This window comes from Crinia signifera, chromosome 3 (assembly GCF_055691185.1).
Source record: "Crinia signifera chromosome 3, ASM5569118v1, whole genome shotgun sequence".
Taxonomy (NCBI): Eukaryota; Metazoa; Chordata; class Amphibia; order Anura; family Myobatrachidae; genus Crinia; species Crinia signifera.
In genome coordinates, this window is record NC_139219.1 from 68,001,965 (window position 1) to 68,025,535 (window position 23,571).

General features: G+C 43.0%; 1 protein-coding gene and 1 long non-coding RNA gene across 2 annotated transcripts in view; one reads left to right on the forward strand and one right to left on the reverse strand.

Moving 5' to 3' along the window:
- Positions 1-3,180, forward strand: part of LOC146063513 (uncharacterized) — a 165,311-nt gene extending 162,131 nt beyond the window's left edge. The window contains exon 4 of the long non-coding RNA XR_014471589.1: positions 2,216-3,180. This is a non-coding gene — a long non-coding RNA (uncharacterized LOC146063513). The remainder of the gene's footprint in view (positions 1-2,215) is intronic.
- SEC23B (SEC23 homolog B, COPII component) lies at positions 910-16,740 on the reverse strand. The gene is made up of 20 exons (XM_083175944.1): positions 16,579-16,740; positions 14,351-14,585; positions 13,934-13,991; positions 13,044-13,130; positions 11,990-12,226; positions 11,550-11,635; positions 10,136-10,280; positions 9,686-9,844; positions 9,170-9,285; positions 8,937-9,060; positions 7,792-7,872; positions 6,635-6,724; positions 5,997-6,103; positions 5,763-5,916; positions 5,065-5,142; positions 3,970-4,131; positions 3,775-3,861; positions 3,267-3,422; positions 2,837-2,902; positions 910-1,210 (listed from the first exon to the last, which is right to left on the reverse strand). Exons 2-20 carry the CDS (start codon positions 14,569-14,571, stop codon positions 1,121-1,123), a joined length of 2,304 nt encoding a protein of 767 aa, XP_083032070.1. The 5' UTR covers positions 14,572-14,585; positions 16,579-16,740; the 3' UTR covers positions 910-1,120.
- Between the last annotated feature and the right edge of the window lie 6,831 nt (positions 16,741-23,571).

The following is a 23,571-nucleotide window of genomic DNA, read 5'->3' on the forward strand; positions in this document are numbered from 1 at the left end:
AGGGATTCTTGAGGAAGGCTGTCCTCTAAGGCATCCAAGCCCAGTTATCAAGCAACCCTGGGCTGGGGGCTGAACCACTAACCATTATTTACATTTATTTATCTTGCATAAATTACCATTACTTTTTACTTAGGGAATAGCTGACGACCTTCAAATAAAATGGAGTGTAGTATATAGTATTTTCTCCATTTCTACTTCATGGCAGCCTTAGAATGGGTTAACCCCTTATCTCCCAGTCTGTAGACAGGTAGTTTTTTCCCTCTATGACGCTAGGATCCTCCCTTTGCTCATCCTACTTATGGTATATCTGCTCTCTCCCCCTGCTCCCCCTCAGTCTTTTTCCTGTCTCCTTACATATATCCCTGTCCGGGGCGGTAGCAGTGACATATGCGCAGACATGGCTTCTCCTTACCCTGCTCAAACGCCCGGCTTTGGAGGCGTTTGCCGCTTACAACGTGTATTTCAAGTACAAGCCGGTTTCTTGTCAGCTCGACCCGGTAATTATTGCGATGTGAAGGGGGTTAACGGGTCCCACAAACTGTCAGCAACACGGCAATAAGAACCGGTAAAAAAAAGCAGAGTTGTGTGTGAATGGGTTAATCGGGTCGAGCGACCAGTTTCCCGTTCACACAATGCTGACATCACATCCCAAAATGCAGGGTCGCGCCGGGACTGAACCATTTCAAAGTCCCGGTGCGACCCTGCATTTTGCGATGTGAAGGCGGTATCATTCATTTATCTCCATGTGTCTTTCCATCTCAATATAAAATAAAAACTTTTCTAAGCAGACATTTGAAGTTCTTTTGGCAGATGATTTACTGTAGAATCGAATGTACAGTTTCTGCAGTGAAAACAGAAGGATACGAAAAAAAAAAAAAAAAAAAAAAAGGATGCAATAATATATACAAGTTATTGATAACATTTGAAATTGTAATTATGCATGTAAAACACAAAAATAATAAATTAATCCTAAGGTAGGCATACATTGAAAATTTGATTCTCACATCTTATTACGCTTAAGGTAAAACTGATTAGTTCCTTGAACTACATAGTGGAATGTTTTTTTCTAAAAAAATGGCCTTTCGTTCCATCGATGGTTCTCCGAAACATGTGGTGTGAATTAAGAGGCAGTGGACACAGCCAACTTTTTCAAATGATCCATAAAAACTTGGAGACTGACGTCATCTGTTAGGATTGGTGCTCCAGATTCCTGGGGAATACAAAACAGATCAAATTAGTGGAAATAAAATAAATGCCTTGACACATTTTTATACATTTAGGAAGAAAGTCACAATCTGCTTTAGTGATCTACTTGAAAATTCTGCACCATACCAGACTATGATGTTATAATAATGTTATGTGTATTTCACCACTGCAAATCACAATGCTGGCCAATTTCCACCCAACACTCCCTTATACATGCTAGGAACCGGCAGGATTTCAACATTGGGCCCTCCAAGCATGTCCGGTTAGAGCTTTGCTATTCAGACATGCTAAAACAGTGGCTGGGATGCTTCCACAGCAGCAAGTTGAATACCCCTGCTCTAAACCATATTATTTATTTATTATACCATGCTCTAAACCATATTATCTATCTATATACACATATATATCATTGCATTACACATTTCTATCAGGACCCCAATGAATTTCTAATGTACAGAGCTCCATACTCTGCCGGATCATGGAACCATAAAATGGTCACATGACCCGGAGATCAAATTCACGGATTATATTTAGTGTTCATTCTAGCACCAGCCATATTTGAAAACCCATGCAGTTCCTCTTCCCTGCCTGGGGTGTCACTGTCTGCTGTAGTGCTTTTAGCACAGTGTGGTCCGTATATCAGCACTGATATGCAAACCAGACCTGTGCTAGAAACACCACAGCAGACAGCGACACCCCAGGCAGGGAAGAGGAATATATGGCGGGTGCTAGAATGAACACTAATATTTTTGGACTTATTGATGAAAATGTTCAGCACTGCGATTGTATTTTATAAATATACTGACAGTCTTCTATGCATACATAAGTTTTTACTGTATTCATTGAACATAGTATTACATCAGTGTATGAAGTCACATCCTCCACACCATTACCTAATTCAGAGTGGTATAAATTCAAACTCATGGAGACTCACTCTTACACTGTTCCTGAGGAAGGTGTGAGCTTAACACACCGAAACTCATTGAGCCCTCATTCTATTCTGTTCCAGACCAGCGCCTACACACCACCACAGTCTCCAGATGCCACCATCTCTGGCGATCAGCCCATGTGAGGACAACTTGCTAATTGTACAGACTAAATCAAGACGGACCTGACCTACTAGCTGTGTAACCCCCCATGCTGGGCATTATACCGGAACTATCATCTTCATGCCGCACACCATTGTCTAGGTCCTGCTCCAGATCACTCATAGGGAGCTTCACTGCACAATTGACTTGGTACTGACCAAACCATCTACCGGTCAAACCAGAGGGTGGCTTCTCCCCCCCCATTCTGCGCTAATACCCCAAGGAGCTTTTGTTCTTCCCATGTATGATTTTATGATTTGTGCACAATGTTTTATTCATAAATTTAAATATTAAACAGGTGAAGATTTATACGTGTAGGTTATGCCTTTAATCAGTAAAACCCAGCGCTGTATATTCTTCTCTACTTGCATTACTATCGAGAGATACATAATAATTAGTTTGTATAAACACAATTTAAAATCAGATTTTTTTAAGAATAAAGGTCTATTTTCTGGTTGTTTTAGTGCATCTGGTAATACGATAGCAGAGGACCTGTGGACCCACTTTGCCATCTATAGAAATGGAATGATCATTATATTTACCTGACCCCAGTTGTAAAGATTGTTGTGCGTCTGGGATGGATTGACTTTGGAAAGGAGGAATCTTGCCTAGAAAATAAAAAAAACAGACAGGTCAGTGAGATTTGATTTGTATTTTTTTCCTGGTATTCTTGTGACAAGCAAATCTTTAAATTAAGAAAATAACATAAAAAAAAAATAGTGGGCAAAAGGGACGATAATCTCAATTGTATGGTTTAAAAAACAAAACAGAAAACTAGGTCCATGTTATTTCAGGACCGATTAGAAAAGGATGATCACTGTTTTGCCAACAAACTCTTTAAGCAACTGTTCTGGAACAGGAAAATATTTTATACATTTTGTTTACAATAGAGAAACACAAAGTGTTTGTCGGTCTTAAAATGAAACTGAAAATTGTAGAAGGTGAAGCCAACACCATGGTAATCAGACTTACTTGGCTTCCTCCATGCTCTGTATTGATGTAGCGTGGCATTGGAAATCTGCTTTGTAAGATTTCCTGGGCATCATCTAGCGGTGCCTGTAGAAGATGTTTGAAGTTCTCATACTCTGCCATATCCTGGTAGCCAGCTTTACGCCACTGTGCAATAGTCTGCAGGGATTAAATGAAATTAATTTTTTTTTTTTTTTTTTTATATAATATAATAATAATAATAATAATAATAATAATATTATACACAAGACTAGCGTTTTATTTTACAGGAGAAGCAACTTTTCTCCTATGAAAGCCGGAGGAATTTTTATTTGTAGAAGAAATAGCAGAAACTATATGTAGGTCAGGGGAAAACCAAGGCACAATCTCATTACTACTCTGTAGAGACATTTGGTACTTCTGTTTCACAAGGAAACTAAGGAGCTGGTCCCAGATGAAATACCAGTAATGTTAGCCATAATCACTATTACATTACACAGGGCAGGATTTGGTTTGTTAATACACCAGTTACCTCTCCAAGGTAGATGACAATCTGGAAGAAGGTGTCCATAAGCAGAATCCTGTCAGGTAAAATGCTGCTGCTGTCTAATAAAACAGGCTGCAAAGAAAAGGAAACACTGTCAGAGAAGGTGGCAGATACTCTACATACTGTAGGAAGAGAATTGCACCATTTAGTTATATAGAGTAGTTGTACATAGGCACTTACTTCAGGAGGACCATAGAAAGAGTAAGAGTAGAGGATGGGTTGGATCATGATAAGAGACTGGGTCAGGTCTTGCCTGGCAAAGTGATGGCGATAATATGAGGACTCATCCGGACTGTTATTAAACACCTGCAGGAAAGGTGATCTTCTCAAGTGGAACATGAACTGTGGAGTTTAAAAGAATTTATCAATTACCTTTAAGATACATGATACAAATGGCCGAAATCACACATGTAGTAAGGTGCAAATTAGAAACCACACATAAAAATATGAAAAAAAAAAAAAAAAAATATATATCGCATACAGATTTTTTCTCATAGAAAACATCAAAATCAAAACTGTAATAGGGTGTGGATTTTCAATTTGCACCCATAAAATGACCGAAAATTGCAATAAAAATGCAGATGCCTACAGCCAATCAGGGCTGAGCGGAATTCCTGGCACAGAGGTCAGTGTGATTGACAGCGCAGGTGCTCCGTTGCTGGAACCTGGAATGGTGAGTATGTTAAGTGAGTGTATGTATATTAAACTTGCATTTGGGGAATGAGCTCAATGAGAAGGGGCTGGTTATGCTGGGGGGCATTTCATTTTTAAATGTTTACACAAATCCGCACACTCCCATGTCTAAAATGTGCACTCTATTACATGTGTGCATTTTAGGGAATTTGTTTTTCTCAAATTTTGGATATGGTGCGAGTTTTTAGCGGTCTTAAAAAAAAAAAAAAAAAAAAAGTGCACCCTATTACAACTTGCACAAAGTGTACATGCCATAAAAGTTGATGTATGGAATTGTGTATAGCTTATGTACCCCACTGTTTCCCATTAGCAGTCATTTCAATACTAAATAGTAAAACAGCTCCACATACACAGGTGTAACAAACCAGCAGATCTCTCCAGCAAATGACTGGAATGTTAGCACAGTCCTTGTATGAAGGAAATACTGGCTTGCTTCATTCCACATTCCACTGACAGAACTATTTTTAAAATAGGACAACATGCCAAACCCAGAAACAAGGGAAATCCTTCTACAAAATTATTTCTGATGACGAATCTCAAAGGACATGCTTTACATAGCACAAGTAGATAGACCTATTTTACCTGAGGGTAAAGGGAAAATGAGTCAGACAGTCTAAAGGAGGTTGGGTCATCTTTGTTGTACTGTCCAAATTTCTGGCACTATAAAAAGAAAAAGAATTGTTAACATTAAAAGGGTCAAAGAAAGTCTTCTATTAAAAAGGCAAATAGCAATTATTTTCATTGCCATTACTGTAACCAGATTCACATTGCTCCAATATACCAAGTGAGGCATTTATTGGGGCCTGAGGCCTTTCACGCCCTTGAATACTGCAATGAGCACATTAATTGGCTAGTAAATTGTAGTCAAATCTGTGCAATAAAAGTTCAATAGGTCACTAAGCATTAGGTCAACACAAGCATTAGGTTGACATGGGGAAGGTCAACAGTCAAAATTGAATTTTTCACTTATTTATGAGCGGACAGGTGGTATTTCATGCCCTACCACCCACTAGGGCATGGTGGGAGAATATAATAGTGTGCCAAGCGTAGCGAGCCATGCAGTACACCACTTTTTTTTGTGAAAAATCCGATGTCGACCTTCAGTCACGTCGACCCAATGCTTGGAGACCTAATGTATGTCTATCCAATGATCCATTCTGCTGAATATACCAAGTCCTAAAACTTTTATAATAATTCCTTTAAGGGATTCTATTACCCTGATGACTCTTAATATCATTCTCATCTACTGCACGCTATTCCTGATAAATCATAGGACGTACAAGCCTGATGAGTTGTCTGTCCAGCCATCGCAGAACATCTGGACCTTCCTCAGTCTCTGCCCTGTAGACCCCCAGCCGTGCCATTAGTACTGCTGCAGCTTCCTGGTCAAAGGCCGCCTCGATGTGTTGCAGCTGAGATTGAGCATCTGCCCAGCTAGAAACAGAGAATCGGCAATGTAATATCAATTCCAGGCTGTGCAGTGTGCAAGAGAACACTAGAATACAATCACTTACTTCCTGGCGATTGTGGTGACCCTGATCCGTTTCTGTGTGCTGGAATGCTGGTACTGAGTGACAAACTGAACGGCCCCTCGACCACCTTGTGGAATGGGTGCATTGTGCTAAAGAACAATCATTTGTTAAAGGATCATTCACATATAAGAATCCAAATAAAAGTATTCATAATGTGGGATTAGACAGCTTCATGTGCCTTGTTTTCTGTATTCCTGCATCTTTCTCTCTATGCATTGTTGTATCATTCTTCTTTCTGTATGCATTACTCAGACTTTAGATCAGGAATCAGCTGTTGTTGAACTACACATTCCAGCATGTCCTGCTACAGTTTTAGCATGGCCGACTAGCAAAACTGTAACAGGGCATGCTGGGAGGTGTAGTTCAATAACAGCTGGAGTGTCAAGGTTAGCCATCACTGCTTTAGAGAATGGGAAATGCATTTCCTTCTAGCACAGAAAATTCTATAATGGCTATACCAAAAATCCTGCGGAATATAACAATGAGACTGCCCTGCCCTAAGAGATGCTTTGTTGAAAAGTTTATATAATAAAAACACTCACTAAAGGGCACAAACATGTCTGGTGATTAGGATTTGAAAGAATGACAGCAGCTTTTGGACAGGAAAAATAAATGCATACCTGATTCACCACTTCAAAGTATACTGCAAGTGTTGTAGATGGATCCAGGCTGCAAATTTTCCACTGACATGTTCCACCAACTCCCAATTCCTAAGACAATTACAGAAAATGTTGCCTAGTTACAACCTAAGCATAGCACAGAGCTTTTGTAGCAACGCATTTCATAAAATATATGGCAAAACCATATCAAATGCATAGTGAAGTGGGCAGAACGGAGAGAACCCAGTAAATCTGCGATCCCGACAGCGGGGGCAGGGACAATTCTATGCTGATTGGGCAGTATGGGAGGTGTCTTTACACCTCCCGTGTAAAGACATTACTGCCTCACAGCGCTGAGGTCTTGGGTTCGATTCCCACCAAGGATTCAGTATTGAATCCCGGCGGTCGGGATCCCGGCGTTCAGAATCCCGACGCGGGAATCCCGACAGCCGAAATGCCGACAAGGGGGGGACGTGGATCACCCCCCCTTGCGGGCTCGCTGCGCTCGCCACGCAGCGGGCCCGGTGCCTCGCTACGCTCGGCACACTAATTTATTCTCCCTCCAGGGGTGTCGTGGACACCCACGGAGGGAGAAAGTGTCGGCATTTCGGCGTCGGGATTCTGAACGCCGGGATCCCGACCGCCGGGATGGTAACTGCATCCCCCCACCAAGGCTCTAACTGTGTGGAGTTTGTATATTCTCCCCGTGCTTGCGTGGGTTTCCTCCGGGTGTTCTGGTTTCCTCCCACAATCCAAAAATATACTGGTAGACTAATAGGCTCCCAACAAAATTAACTCTAGAATGTCTGTGTGCGCGTGTACATGTGGTATGGAATATAGATTGTAAGCTCCACTGGGGCAGGGACTGATTCAAATATTCTCAGTAAAGCGCTGCGGAATATGTGTGCGCTATAGAAGAAACAGTTTATAAATAAATAGTATAATTTTAGCAAGCCCCTACGCATATATACTTGAATTGTATCAGTTTCCTTGTGAGCGGGGCACTTTTAGCGAAGCCCCGTCCATCCACCTGCTTCTACTCTAATAGAAAACAATTAACATAGGCAAGTATGGTTAAAGGTCTATCCTTGCAGCAATAAATGGAAGTATATGTAAAAATAGGTTATTATGATTAGCTCAAATTTTGTTATGTTACATCAAGAATTCGTGCAACTTACATTCTCGGAAATGCATGGACTTTTGACATTTAAGGAAACACAAGGTCCAATAGCTCCTGATATTTTCAGCTCTCTTGAAGTCTGTTGGAAACACATAAAAGTTTTAAGAAAACCATGAACATTCTGCCCATAGCTTTTAGAAGAGACATTTTAAAAGCAGCACATTCTCCACGTTCAAGATTAAAAACATTACTAGTAAAATACGGATCTTAATAGGCGTATGGATACATTTTATATAACTAGCGTTACACTCTATTATCCAACAGCTGGAAAGCTGGGTACACACCTCAGCAACCCGGAGACCCAGCACGGCATGATTGATTCAGATAGATATAGATCTATCTATCTCACGCTCATACACACTGCACAATCCGCTGTACGATGACGCAATATACTGTTACATGCTTATATGTACAGATGTGTCCACATACATAACGCTTTAACAGTCCCATGATGCATCCTAGCCACATCAGGACTACGCTGCATTCTCAGCAAGAAAGACACCCAAATGCCTGAAGAGTATCAAGGAAACTGAATCGCCAAGGGGACAGTTTGGACCATTGCAGCAATTATGTACGAGAACACATCCGTAACTACATTGTGTCATCGGTCATCCTGGGAAGACTAAACAATTCAAATGATGAATTGGGTGTACACACAAATGGTAGTTGTAATCCATCATGGATTGGCCAGTATATTGTATAGTGCGTACCTAACTCAAGTCGCTTTCAGCCTGTAAAATATTACAATGGCTTATACAGAGAACTAAGCCTATCTAATATGCACGGCACATTGCCAGGCTCAAGAACACAACATTTGAGTTTTACAGCCATCTAATATCTTTACTTTACCGACTATCCCCCATCCTTCAGGAATAAAATCCTTTTATACACAGAGTCCCAAAATTGACATAAATAATCCCATTATAACAGTGTTGGGTAACGGGGGTACTCCATCATCTGAGATCGCAATTGTTTATATGGACTTTCCTGAGATGCATCACATAGGGTACTTCCAGATTGGTTGCTCTTTTTATTTAACACATTCAACACATAAAATGCGAGTAGTTTTAGCATTTAAACAAGCACATACACAATAAATATTGGGCAAACAGGAATACAGGTGCTGCAAATGTCCAAACTTACCTTTACTTCAAGGTTAGCACCAAAGGCAATTTTGAACTCTCCATTTACGTCTTTACTGAACACTCTCTGGAACGTTTGCTTAAACAGAGATGTGTTGAAAGAATCTCCGATGACAATCTGACCACTGAAGCGCAAACACAAAGTACAGCGTTAGGAAAGGGATACTTCTACTTACAGTGAAATAACAGTAACATAACAATTTGGTATAGTACGCTATGCCAATTATAACATACCCGGTGAGGTTTGAACAGCACTTCATCTCCAAGAGACCAGTCTGGTCCAGTGCACATGCGTATATGTCAATGCAGTGACCATTGGCCGCACTGCGGTTTGCCAAGCCTTCATAGTGCTGTAACCAGAGAGAGTAGAGTCATTTTTCATTAAAGGAGAAGACTACAATAGAACTATTTTAGACTAAGGGTAATATATAACAGTCTGCCCATATTTTTTTAAACTGACCAGATTTGCCTTGTAGATAACTGTCGCTTAAAAAATATGGGCAGACTCGCAGAAACTCCCAGCATGCACCTCACATACATTATACATACATATGTGTGCAAACAGCTGACAATAAATAATAATAAGCATAAAGGAAAGGTTTACACATGGAAGCTGAAACAAGAGACAATACAAGATAAAGGGCCATTATAGAGAAGCCCTTCGGCATACAAAGACCAGCATTGTGTTACACGCTCTTTTGAAACAATGAATGCCTTTCCCACACATAGAAACTGGACAAGTGTACATGCCTTGGTAGCTTTCTTCATAAGACGAGCATTATCTTTGTCTATATCGTGCCAGGACCGAATTGGTGTCTTTAACTCATCTCCTACCACCATGCCTGGTCCTTGTGTTGGTGGACCTCCTGTAAACAGCATTATTCTGGCCCCTGTGTTTGGAAGTGTTCCCTAAAGGGATTTAAAAAACAAGAACTCCTGTAACTAATGCAAATTAAAAAATAAATAAACTCAATTGTTTGCACTGACAAAGTCTACATTTGCATTTCAATGCAAACTAGGGTATCCCTGTTGTAGACACTTCTAATATTACAATTGCACTAGATTAGTTAATGTACTCTGTTTAAATACAAAATAGTTTTCATTAAATTAGTATTTAGCAGAAGAGACACAATACACAAATGTAAGACAGTTATCTTGAGTCTATATGCCTCCACCACCAGCAGACAGATCTGCAATTACCTCTAGCAAGCCAACGGCAATAGACAAAGCCACGCCTGTAGATCGCAGTGGTCTTTTCCCCTGGGTTACAGGCCACGGGTCACGTTGTAATTCCCCGAGTAGGTCTGTTAAATTCATGTCAATTTTGTGAACTGGCTGTAAAAATCTAGGAGGGGGAGGTTTGGGGTGGAAGAAGGGAAGCATTATTACATTAGTTTGTAATATACACTACAGGAGTTTCTGAAATGCAGGATCTTAACTAAAAGGACTATGAAATTGCTGGCGATGATGAGACCGTCTCAAAATTATCCTCATCTCCACACAAGCCAGAGATAAACACAACAAGTCCTGTACACCAGATTTATATAGTAAAAAAACAAAAACCTACTGAGATATAATCACTGAATCTCCTTGCTTTGAATATACACTACATGGAAGAAAGTCATTGACACCATTTGTCAACGGAAACCATGCGTTTATTTACAATCAATAGGGGGTAGGTCCACCTTTTGCAGAAATAACAGCAGCTACTCGTCGTGGTAAACTTTCCACAAGTTCGTGTAGCACACACAGTGGGATATTGTGCCATTCCTCCTGCAGTACAGTCACCAACTGTGGTAGTGTAGAAGGGCAAGGATGTTCTATGGGGTTCAAATCAGGGCTTTGCGCAGGCCACGCTAGTTGGGTGACGCAATCTTAGTCATACCATTCCATTGTAGCCCTCGAAACATGACACGTCGCATTGTTGTCCTGGAACACACAATCGTCGTTCCCATAGAAACGCCACAACGTAGGTAACACGGAGTTATCCAGAATATCTCAGTAGGTCGTCGATGTCATGTTCCCATGCACCTGTACGAGCGGGCCCACGCCATGCCAGCAGAAACAACCCCAGAACATGATGCCTCCACCTCCAAATTTTACTGTTGGCACTACACATTCGGGTAACAGGCGTTCTCCCATCTGTTCAAAACAATGTGAAACGTGATTCAACGCTCCATAGGACTTGTTTCCATTGCTCCACCATCCAGTTTTTCCGCTCCTTACACCAACAAAGTCTCTGTCGTGTATTGTTTTTTGTGATCAGAGGCTTGTGAGCTGCAGCTCGACCATGATAACCGAGTGAGTTTCCTGTCCGTCATTTTATCAGCAAATAATACACTACGACGCTTGCTTCCATATCTATACATGTAGGAAGAGTCCATATTCACTTTGTCAGGAAGATTCCATTATTTCAGTTAAACCAGGGTGTCCAATGACTTTGTCCACATAGTGTACGTATGGGTTTACTTAATCCAGCTAGTTTCTTATCTGCCCAACATACTAGGCATTTGCATAACTGTATAAACTACAGCATCCAATAAAACGAGAAGCATGCAAAAAAAAAAACAAATATATATATATATATATATATATATATATGTAAAAACCGTACCTGCTGGAGAGGAAAGGCTGCTCCTGGGGCTGGAGGGGTCTACCCTGCTGTGCTGGAGCTGCAGACTTTGAAAGGCCTAACATGTCCTAAAATAAAATGTAAAAAAAAAAAAGTGTATCTAGTTATTGCATAACATAAAGTGGAGATACTGTACCCCCCCCCCCCCCCCCCCCAGGGATGCTAACCAGGGAGGAGAGTTCCCCCACAGAAACAAGGATGCAGGGTTCACTGCAGGGAAGGTTTCATTTAATTACAAATCAGACAGACAATAAGCAGCTCCTGTGTGATTACAACAAGTACAATGCAGTATGATCCATTGCAGCACAAACGCCCGCACGTTATTATTAAAAAGACCGAAGCCCCAGAGGAGAGTATTTCAGCATTATTCCCACTGGATACCTTACTTTAGCACGTACACAACAATAACAGAAGCTCCCTACCTGTATTTGCTTTGCAGTGAGATCTTTGGTCCCTCGGAAGACATAGCTTTTAGAGATCCCATCGCAGTTCAGTTCGTGCACCTGCACCATTCTACCAAAGGTGATCAGTCCAACCAGAGCATCTGGGGGCAAGAGACTCAGGGACATCTGTAGTGACTCCTTAAGAGCTTGTAAGTCTTCTTCCTCCAGACAGGTATCCACTACATAAAGGAATATTAGGGGGGTCTGTGGGCCTCGCTGCAATTATAAGAACATGTGTAAATGGGGTGCTATGGTCACACAGTAAATATACAATCAGCAGACTTATTCAGAAATGCTATTTGTTTTAAAGAAAGTTTTACAATTGAACTGGTCAAACCACAGTCAGAGGCCTAAAGTAGAACCACGAGAATGCACAGCACCAAAAAGGACACATGTTGGGCTTGATTCAGGTTTGTTCACTGGGCTGCAAATCTCGCAGTCCAAGTGATAATTGGTGGACCACACATTTGTGAGCCCTATGTGTGAGTACAGGTAAGCAGTTGGACAGCAGGAGGGCCTTCGGAGACGTGTCACTGGTATTTTCTGGGTTCCCCCATTAAAAGCCGGTGTTCCCCGGCCATCAGGAAGCAAGGCTACCAACATCAGCAGCCTCCTTCTCCCCACAGCGCCGAATGAGTCCTGGCTCACACAGCGCTGCAAGCAGGGAGGGGGAAAAAAAAAAAAATGGTAAAATTTGAAGAATGATTTTTCCCATGTGCATGGCTGCAAACGCATTTGCAGTCATGAACAGGGGCGGGGTTAGAGTCCTTTCAGCGGGGCGGCGGCAATCTGCTTGCTGGGCTCCGAACACTTGCAGCAAGAAGGTCTGAGACGGGCTCATTATCAGGCTTATTGGAAGTAAACAAATGGAACTTATTTTGGTACGTAAAATAATTCCAGTGTGAGACAATATTAGAGAAAACACTACTTGTGCTCTAATAATCAGTAATATAGTAATTTAAACACTTAAAGCTTCCAATATAGTCATAGAACTTGATCAATTCACCACGTGGGCGGTATTCAGAAATTGTACCTGAACGATGTATTCAATGGTAGAGAACTGCGGCATAAGTTCTGCAGGCTGATTAACTTCAGATATCCCAGCATATGTGGGAGGGAACTGTAAAAATACATTAACAATATTATATGGATATTATGACAAATGAAAGCTATGTATTAAAGAATCTGGTAGAACTAATTTATGCTAAATGGCACATTAAACAATAGGTAATAACAATGTTAACGGTTTAAAAAAAATTAAAATGGTACTTGTTTCCAAGCACGGCGCCCCCGATGTCCATCGTAAGGCATTTGATCGTATCACATGCCATATAGCCGCATGCGATGCATTTTTTTATTGTACAAGCACCCTGATGGGTGCTTACAATGTTAAATGCACCCCCACTATCAACGCAAACCCGAAGCGTGGTGAGCGCAGCGAGCCCGCGAGGGGCGGCGGTACGCGTCCTCCGACCTTTTCATACCCCCACTATCCACATCAGCAAGGAGTTAAATTTAGATAGTGTGGCAAGCCCGAAGCGTGGCGAGCGCACACGTATTACTTTACATGTATTCCGCGTTCCCTCGTGGGTCTCGCCACGCTTCGGGCTAGGTGGCTCGCTGCGCTCGCCACACTATCTAAAATCAACTCCACGCCGACGTGGATAGTGGGGGTATGAAAAGTCGGACGCGTACCGCCGCCCCTCGCGGGCTCGCCACGCTTCAGGTGCTTGTACAATTAAAAAATCGTATACCATCGCATCGTATGCCATACGATGCGATATTTTATTGTACAATATCGAGTCGCATCATATACCTATTTAGTGTAATGGTATACGATGCGATGGACGCCGTGCTAGGAAACAAGTACCAAAAAAAATCTACAGGGATTACAATGCTATAAGTAAACTATACAACACCCACCTGATTTCTTTGAAAACAAAAGTTACATGCCCACAGCTTGGCTCTGTAGTCGACTTGGCTAAAGAAAACAAAAATATTTTTAAACAATAATAATAATAATAATAATAATAATGTGATTTTTATTATAGCAGTCTCTTCGAAACTAAACAAATTGGTTTCTACAGAAAACAGTTTTTGTTTTTTTAAGTGAATGCCATTCAAAAAGCAGTTATAACTGATACAAACCATTAAAAACATAAAAATACACTATATAAATACATTAACACTACATTAGCGCTCCCTAGAGTCTTTCCCTATTTTTCAGACTATATTTTTGGGATAATCATCTCCTTCGTTGGTCAGAAAATGTTTATATGCTGCTATTAAGAAGTACATGCAAGAAACGGCAATAATGTTACTATGAATATCAATACTTACCAAAGGGGATTAAGGACGGCTTTGCAAGTTGGCCTTGTGCACAGGACTGGTTCATACTGCACAGGTGGCAAGTCCGGACGTTCTTTGAGCGGTGTAAAAAGGCATCCTAAAGGCACTACCATTCTTGTAGCTTCCAGGCGGCTGGAGGGCCACACATTCCAGCTGAAACGCACCCCATCTCGCTCTTCATTCTGCTGTATAAATTCCAGGTAGGTTGCCATAGGGACAGGTTGTGCTGGAAACCAGAGAAATAGTCTGTTTACACGGGATATGATGAATGAAGGAAACATGGATCAGATAATCCGGGAATATCCCAGGTCATCTACATAACTTTACAGCCTGTGCTTGCCAACATACGTGCACGATAATTCATGTAAATGAATGTCTCATTCCTGAAGAATTAAAATAGATTTTGTAAAAATGGATCTTACCAGCGCAAAGCAAAACTTAACCATAGCATGTAAGTGGAGTCATCAAATTAAAGGGAAACAAGTGCCAGATATAAGGAAGAGACGGTGTATCTCCTCTCACGTATGCTTACATGACACAAGCAGGGTTACGCAGTTATAGTGTAAAGCAGCTGTACTTTGAGATGTGGCTTTATGTGACAAACAAGCCAAGTAACTGATAATGAAATCTTTTAAAATCACAGGCACAATAAAACCTGTGTAAGCAAATACCAAAGGCCAAAAAAGCTGTTACACAAAACAAATTTGAAATAACCATTAAGAATTAATGCACAGGACAATGTAAAAAGGAGTAATCAAACCATTAGCTCAGCTATACACAGTTATATATCTAGTACACCATTTCCTTACAATCATACAATTTACTGGACATTAAAATTGTAATTATAGATATTGTGGTTCACTAGTTTTCTATGGGGGATGCAAAGCTACCCGATGTATCAACATTGGGCAGCATCGCTTTGCATCCCTGAAATGCAGTAGCCCACTGTAGCCTAAGGGCTACGGATTGCACCAAAATTCCCACAAAAACATCTGGTCTTCAGCAATACACCCGACAGACCCATTAATAGTTTTGATGCAACATTCTTTATTATAAAGTCCTTGTATACATGCTATAGAGCAGGCATTCCAAACCACAATCCTCAAGGACATCTAATACTGGCCACACTTCAGACCAAATTTCCTCCAACCATCCAACTAGTTGCTTGATGGAATAAAAATATGATAATGGATGGGAGCAAATGTAATATTTACTTCAGAAATTTGCTCCCAAAATCTGGAAAAGGACAAAAACTGTCGCTCAAACACGGTACTCTAGTTGAACCTGTTTGACTGAATGTTTTTGTCCAGTTTCCTTGGTTTGTGAGCACATTTCTGATTGCCCTTTTCTCCCATACAGTACCAGATTTTTATTCCATGCAAGCAACTAGGTGGATGGTTGGAGGAAAGTTGGTCTGATGTGTGGCCAGCATAACAGTCCAGATTTTAGTGATGCCCATGCTTCAGCAAAGGTGACTTAATTAGTACTTCAGCTATTTTGATCTAAACACCTGTGCTGGATCCTGGATATCACTAAAAACTGCACAGTTAGTGTGCCCTGAGGACCGAGGATGGGGATGCCCACTGTAGAGTGTACAAAATAAGAGGTCTATTTACTAAGCCCTGGCCGGAGATAGAAAGGATGGAAGAAAGGTAGCAGCCAGTCAGGTATTGGCTGCCATGCTTCATGCTGTGTTTGAAAAATGACAGTAAGAAGCTGGTTGGTTGATGTTTATCTCCATCAAATACTTAATAACTCAGACCTTAATATAGGCTAAAAGTACAATGGTTTTGGAAATATAGTTACTGGGGAGGGGGGGGGGGGGGGGGGGAATTTATAGTTCCAAATGATCACATAATAACTGCAGCACCATTCATCTGCCCTCAGAGTAGAGGGGGGGGGGTACATTATATGAAGCCTTTTGGGAATCTGCCATAACTAATCAATAACCAGAGATTTCTCATTATACAGCTGCCCCTCTGCCATAAGGAACTGACAGCCACAGGCATTCCAATCATACCATGGATAGGAAGAAGGATTAGTCACACATTGCTAATAGCTACACATACATAAAGCACATGTGTTCTTAGAAATATGGATGGATGGATATATAATACTAAACATACAAACCAGGGACCATCCTTGTAGACCCCCCAATATGTCATGATGGATCTGTAACATTGCAGTGCTCTGTACAGTGTGATCAAGTACCTACTCACTTCTCTCACTCACAGCTCGCTGGGTATCGGTGTCAGTGTCCCCCGGGCCGCAAGTTTCAGGATCCGGGTGTAGGTTCCTGTACTGGGAAGTACAGCTCAGCAAAGGGCCGGTTACGATAATGTGAGGCGTCAGTAGGAAAGGAGGGGCACGCACCAAGCCACGTCAGGGGTCTCCAGCCAATCATGTAACGCGCATCATGCCTAACACGCATGGACGTCATCAGCTGAGGCCTCGCCCACACATTCCGTCTCGGAGAGAAGTAGAGAACAAGCTTTACCAGTTCTTTGACGTCATCACATTGGGCCACATTGTATTCAGGCTCAGCTCAGCTGCTCAGCCTCAATCGGTATTATTGGACGGTAGCTATGGTGTTTGCGTTTAGTGGGTGACATCTGGCTCTCTGGACTGGTGGTCCAAACTACACTCACTGCCTGGGAACTACCAGCTGCTATCCTGTCGGGACACCTTCCTGTCCACAATCATACCGGCACAGAGAGCTGTTAATAATCTCTTAGTCTATGATAAATCAACTCACTGATTTTGTTTTTAATATAAATAAACATTCCTGCTTAAAACCAATTTTTTTTCCCCTTTTCCCAAAAATGTGCTACATGTGTTCAAAAGAGAGCTTGTCCCTATGAAATAAACATGAATAATCTGGTAAAGGGTACTTAAGGGCATTTAAACACTATTTATTAACAGGATTACTTTTGTATTTATAATAATTGCAGTATGTTCAAATGATAGCCACAGTTTATGCAACTGAGTGCTGTCTGTTTCCTTTTCCTGATTACATTTTTTTTTTCAGTGTCTCACTAAATTGGAAGAAAGTTTTATTAACCTGGGTTGAATTCCTGGGTTGTTCAACCCAGGTTATTAGGTGGGGTGCTTTCACGCGGCACCTCGACCTGGGTCAACATGTCAGCAACCCGACAATAATCTGGGTGAAAGGGGTATCAGTGGCCACATTAGTATACCTGCTTCTTAAACATTTTGTATTCAGCAAATCACGTAACAGAAACTCAAGGCATAACAGCATGCAGACATCATCAAGAGGCACAGTTGTTCTTCAGACCAAACATTTGAATGAGGAAGAAATGTGATCTAAGCAACAGTGACATCATTATTGGTGCTAGACTGGGTAGTTGTAGTATCTCAGAAACTGCAGATCTCCTGGAAGTGTAATACACACCAGTCTGTAGGTTAACAAAGAATTCTCCACAAAATAAATGAAACATCCAGTAAGCCAGTGGTTCCCAAACTGTGTGCTGCGGCTCCCTGGGGTGCCTCGGGACACATGCAGGGGTGCCGCGGGTTGGTGGTCCAGGACCAACTCATATTATTAATGGTTATTTATGAGCAAAACCAGTGCTGGTGGCTGCCAATCATAGAATGTGTACAAACAGAAGCAAATCCTGCCCTTTACCACATAACTGCCACTAAGAATCGCATATAAACCCAATCTACTTAATTTTTTTGGGACCTAGGGGTGCCGTAAAAAAAATTCTGATTCTCTAGGGTGCCGTGAATCAAAAAAGATTGGGAACCCCTGCAGTAAGCGGTAGTTCTGTGGACAAAAAAAAATACCTTGTAAAGAGAGATATAAGCAGGGCCGGACTGACCATCTGGACTAATGGGCTGGTCCAGCCACACACACACAGGGCCTAATTCAGACCTAATCGCAGGACAATTTTGTTCTCAAAATGGGCAAAACCATGTGCACTGCAGGTGGGATAAATGTCTGATGTGCAGAGAGAGTTAAGGTGCCCACACACTTCAGCGATTTTTGGACCAATTCCTGATTTTATCGCAAATCATTTGCAATCTCGAACAATTGCGATTTGATACGCATGCCTACAGGTCTTTAGCTGTATCTTCTGATCTTCCCTGCTGAAGGGAAGATCATAAGATGCCACTGATGATCTGTTGGACTTGGGGGCGTGGGTGTTCAGACGCTCGTGTGCATTTGGGCAGCTGGGAATTTGGGAGTTAGGGCGCATTGGGACACGGTCAGGTGTTTAGGCACTCAGGTGCTTAGGCATGCTCGGGTATTCAGGTGCTCAAGCAGTCAGGTATTTGGAAGTTGAGGTGCTTGGCTGTGTGCGCTTACTCAGGTGTTCGGGGGGTGCTTTTGTGCTTTTCAGACGCGCACTCGGGTATTTGGGAGTTGGAGCATTTGGCACGTTTGGGCACTCGGGCATGTTCGTGTTCCAGTGCTTGGGCGTCCCGGGCGTGTTCAGGCGCTCAGGTATTCGGGAGCATTTGGGCAGTTGGGTATTTGGGAGTTAGGGTGTCTGGGTGTGTTCGGGGCGGTTGGCAGACCCCCTGCACTTTTAAGAAAAAGGTAATTACCTGCCCATTGTGGTTTCACCTAATTACCATGTGGAAGCCTCCCCTTTAAGTTTTTATTGATTATATTACTTGCCATATAATTTTTTTTTTAATTGAGTCTTTATTTAGAAAATTTTCACAAAACATCATACATAAGCAAAAACACATACAAACATCTATCAAATAACAAATCCATCAAAATGCTAGTCCAAAACAGAAGAAAGAGCAGTCATAGTATAAAACACAACCCTGCCCCCTTACCCAATTTTAACAGAGCTTTCTCTTATAGCCATACTCCCCTAAATAGATATACATTACCACACCCGAGTGGGGTGTATATAATACTCCCTTTCCTTCCTTTTTCCCTCTTCCTCCCTTTTCTCCCGAACAATTTAGACCTTGTTCAAGAGATGAGCTTTACTGATTTTATCAACATCACAAAATAACAGATCATTACGAAGTCCTTACCATTAGACATCAACAGGCCTACAAACCCCAACACTCGGAGCCTTAGTTTAGTTTCGGTGTGCCCTGTCTGGGAACCCTCCGTTGAGAATCTTTACATAGGGAGATAGAATATATTCCACGTTGTGGCAGGGGCCTCTATAGAGCGTACATTGAGCTTTGGGGTGCAAGAATAGAAGTGAAGACTACAGGCATCAGACTGAACATAGGGATATTTTTAAAGAGTAGAAACAATTCAGGGCCTAATAATGCTGTACATAGACAACAAATAAAAGAAAAAGGTACTTATGTAATATCTGGGCTCCCGTTTTTCTTATGAGACCGCAGCCCCTCGCGGGGCTCGCTGCGCTCGCCACGCTACGGGCACGGTGGCTCGCTGCGCTCGCCACACTATATAAAATCAACTCCATGCATAGTTGGATAGTAGGGGTATGAAAAAATGGGGTGCATTTAACATGGGAGCCCAGATAATACATAAGTACCAAGAAAAAAAAATACAATAAGTGAAGTGAGCAGTGAAACAAAAAAAAAGATACAAAAAAGAACATTAAATTTCTAGCAATCCATCCTATATACCTAGACCCACTTAATCTTTAATTAGAAAAAAGCATTAACCTATATTTACTCTTTATAGTGTAAAATTATACACTAAAATTCAGATCTGTGCCAATTGTGCCAAATCTTTTGAAAACACAACATTCGGCCCCTAGAGGCATAAACATATTTCTCGTGCTTATAAGTGATATTGACCAAATTGGTCCATTCCTTAATTTCTAGACCCCGCGGGGCCATCCAGTGACGTGCCACTATTACCTTAGCAAGGGCAGAGAGAAATCCTGCTAACGGTCTCAGCCCATCCTGAGCCAGCTCATCATTCCATATCCCCAAGATCATGTTTAGTCCCGTGAATGCCTCCACCTGAATACCAATGATTCTCATCACCCCAGTGATATCCCCCTAGAACTTCTGCACTAAACTACACTCCCACAATAAATGCCAGAAGGTACCTTCCTGCTTGCCGCACTTAGGGCATTTCTCTGATCCCTCCCCCGTAAAAAAATTTCAACCTTGCAGGAGTTATGTGGGGTACACACCAGGACGACCGTGCATCGTGCATCGTGAGCGCGTTGTGCCCCCCGCGTCATCGTGAGCGGGTCAGAAGAAAACACTGACGACCCGCTCACGATGACGCGGGGGGCACAACGCGCTCACGATGTGCACCGTGAGCGAGTCCGATCCGATGGCGACCCGCACCCGGGAGTATGGTTGTCCTTCAGATCCTACCTGCAGCAAGTGGGATCTGAGGAACGACCGACCCGCGGGACCGCGCATCGGATCGGTATCGGTCCACACCGGGACAGAAAAGGGTCCGATCACAACACAATCTACCCATTTTGTCGGAATTGGATCTAGTTTGATGGGATCGGGCCCTAGTCGTCCTGGTGTGTACCCAGCATTAGGTAAGTTCTATTATTGCAAGGGCCCTTTTCCATCTGTCCTCATCCAGAGCTGGAACATCCATAGCCCATTTAGCCTGCAATTGCAGTAAGCCCACAGTACTTAATCGGTCCAAGTTGGCACAAATTACCGATGGCTGTGATGAGGGTTGTATCGTCCACAAGTCCATAGATGTAGTAGTGACTTGCTTGGGGTTGATGGCTGCTTGCAAATGTGAATAATGATGGTAAGTCCCTTTGGTGTAATGAGGAATCCCAGCAATAATTAGCCAGCATCATCGGCCTCTAGCTCCCAGTGTACAGTGCACTGTGGCTGTAAATAGGAGCGAGCGGCGACTAGCCGGGAGAGACCATAAACTGGGGAGGTGTGCCCCATTGTCTTGCTGGTATTAGGAAGGGGGCAAGAAGATAGCAGGGAAGAGATAGGGGGAGTAAAGTAGGGGGAAGGTAGGATAGAGCTATTGGGAGCAGGCCCCTCCCCGGGGGCGTATACCCATACTTAAGAACAGGACAGGTATGGGGGGAGCATCAGAAATAGCAACTGGTGATGCACAAAGGATTGGACCACCCACCCACCCTTGGACGAAGAAGGAGCAACATCCAAGAAGCATCTAGTTATAGCAGAGATTGAGATTGTCTTAACGGGGCAGAAGTACCTGCGGGCCAGCCAAAGTGTGGCGCCAGGAAGCGGAGGCACCCAATAAAGGGGGTGCAGATCTCCAAAGGCCTGGCGTTGGGGGGGCAAGTTGGGGACCCAGGTCGGTTACCGGTTTTAGTTGCGAGAAAGGGTCCATGGACTCCCCCCCACGGTCGGCTTGATTCAGTTACGTTCGAGGGCTGGTGGACCGCAGTGCTTTCTTTGCCACCTAAGTGATTTAGATTATATTGGTAATCTGATTAATAAATGTGACCTTTAATTCACCATAAATAAATGACTCTGGTTATTCCAGGAAAAAGGGGAGCAGGTGGAAAGGGAAGGGAGGGATGGAGGACGTTTAAGGGGGTGGGGTTTTTTAGTCTCTTTAGGGGTAACAGTATGGCAGGAGCATCAGACGCTCAGAGGTTTAAACATTGGAGGGTATGTATTTGCCAGAAGCTACAGAAGCCACATTTACTACCTTGTACTATTGCAAGTCTCTGTCCTACTAATGGGTCAATCCTATAATTGTGTGGGACGGTGCAATTAAACACCGGCAACGGCACCCGATCTCGCCCCTTCGCAGTCTGGTTTTAGCCTGAATTTGCTAAAGATTGCTCGCTACCCTAGGGGTCAGCAAGCAGTTTTCTGCAAATTCTGGCCCTTGGAAAGACTGGAATTCATCGAGGCTAATAGGATCGACCCCTAAGAATAGGATGGAGGTAAGGCAAAATGTCACAGCATCTCCGCATGTACCATATGCAAATGCTAGCAATTTACATACATACAAAGATCTGTCCATTCCAGAAACAGCCCCTGTATGTGTATGTGCTTTTGGAAATAGGTACTCTTTACCTAGAAGGGCGCCCGTCGTGGTGATCGCGGGTACATTTATGTCTGGCCGCAACGCGACCGACACGATGCCCGCGATTTCCCATTGAAACCCATGTTAAACATGGAAATCGCGTCGGTCGCGTCGCGGCCGTCCATAAATGTACCCGCGATGCCCGCGACGCGATGCACCCGATTTCCCATAGGAATCAATGTTAAATGGCCCGACCGACGCGATTTTACTGTTAAATGCCTCAATGGACCCGATTTGGCCATAGGAATCAATGTTAAATGGGCTACAGAGCCCAAATAGGCACAATTAACCCTTAAATGTCCCCCCAAATTTTTAACGCCACCCCACGATCCACGCCAACCCGAAGCGTGGCGAGCGCAGCGAGCCCGCGAGGGGCGGCGGTACGCGTCCTCCGACCTTTTCATGCCCTACTATCCACGTCGGCGTGGAGTTGAGAATAGAATAGTGTGGCGAGCGCAGCGAGCCACCGAGCCCGAAGCGTGGCGAGCGCAGCGAGCCCCGCGAGGGGACGCGGATACCTTCACAGTTATACGCGTCCCCTCGCGGGCTTCACAGGTGTCCGTGGCGACGCGGACACCTGTGAAGCCCGCGAGGGGACGCGTTTACCTGTGAAGGTATCCGCGGCCCCTCGCGGGGCTCGCTGCGCTCGCCACACTATTCTATTCTCAACTCCACGCCGACGTGGATAGTAGGGCATGAAAAGGTCGGAGGACGCGTACCGCCGCCCCTCGCGGGCTCGCTGCGCTCGCCATGCTTCGGGTTGGCGTGGATCGTGGGGTGGCGTTAAAAATTTGGGGGGACATTTAAGGGTTAATTGTGCCTATTTGGGCTCTGTAGCCCATTTAACATTGATTCCTATGGCCAAATCTCGGGCATTGAGGCATTTTACATGAAAATCGCGCTCAATCAGCCTTTTTAACATTGTTCCCTATGGGAAAATCGCGGTCATCGCGGGTAGCAGATTTTTATGTACCCGCGATGCCCGCGATTTTTACCCCCGACGCCCGCGATTCCAATCGCTGGCGCCCTTCTAGGTAAAGAGTACCTGGAAATATTTCAGAATTCGAAAAAACAAATGACTAAACACTTTCTGCAATTGTTATTATTATGCTTTAATTAAAAATTATAATCATTTAGTGTTATCATTTGCAACACAGTATTTGCAATGTTTTAAAAAGAACTCAGTCACAGGATAAAACTACAATTCCCATGATGCACTTTCCTCCTGCCCAGCATT

What these genes read in the sequence shown, in the direction of transcription:
- SEC23B (XM_083175944.1), bottom strand. Translation starts at nt 14,571, where the DNA reads ATGGCAACCTACCTGGAATTTATACAGCAGAATGAAGAGCGAGATGGG. An exon ending in CCATTGAATACATCGTTCAG is followed by an intron (nt 12,227 to 13,043) that starts GTACAATTTCTG and finishes TTATAATTGCAG; the next exon opens with CGAGGCCCACAGACCCCCCT. An exon ending in GTCCATGCATTTCCGAGAAT is followed by an intron (nt 6,725 to 7,791) that starts GTAAGTTGCACG and finishes TAATTGTCTTAG; the next exon opens with GAATTGGGAGTTGGTGGAAC.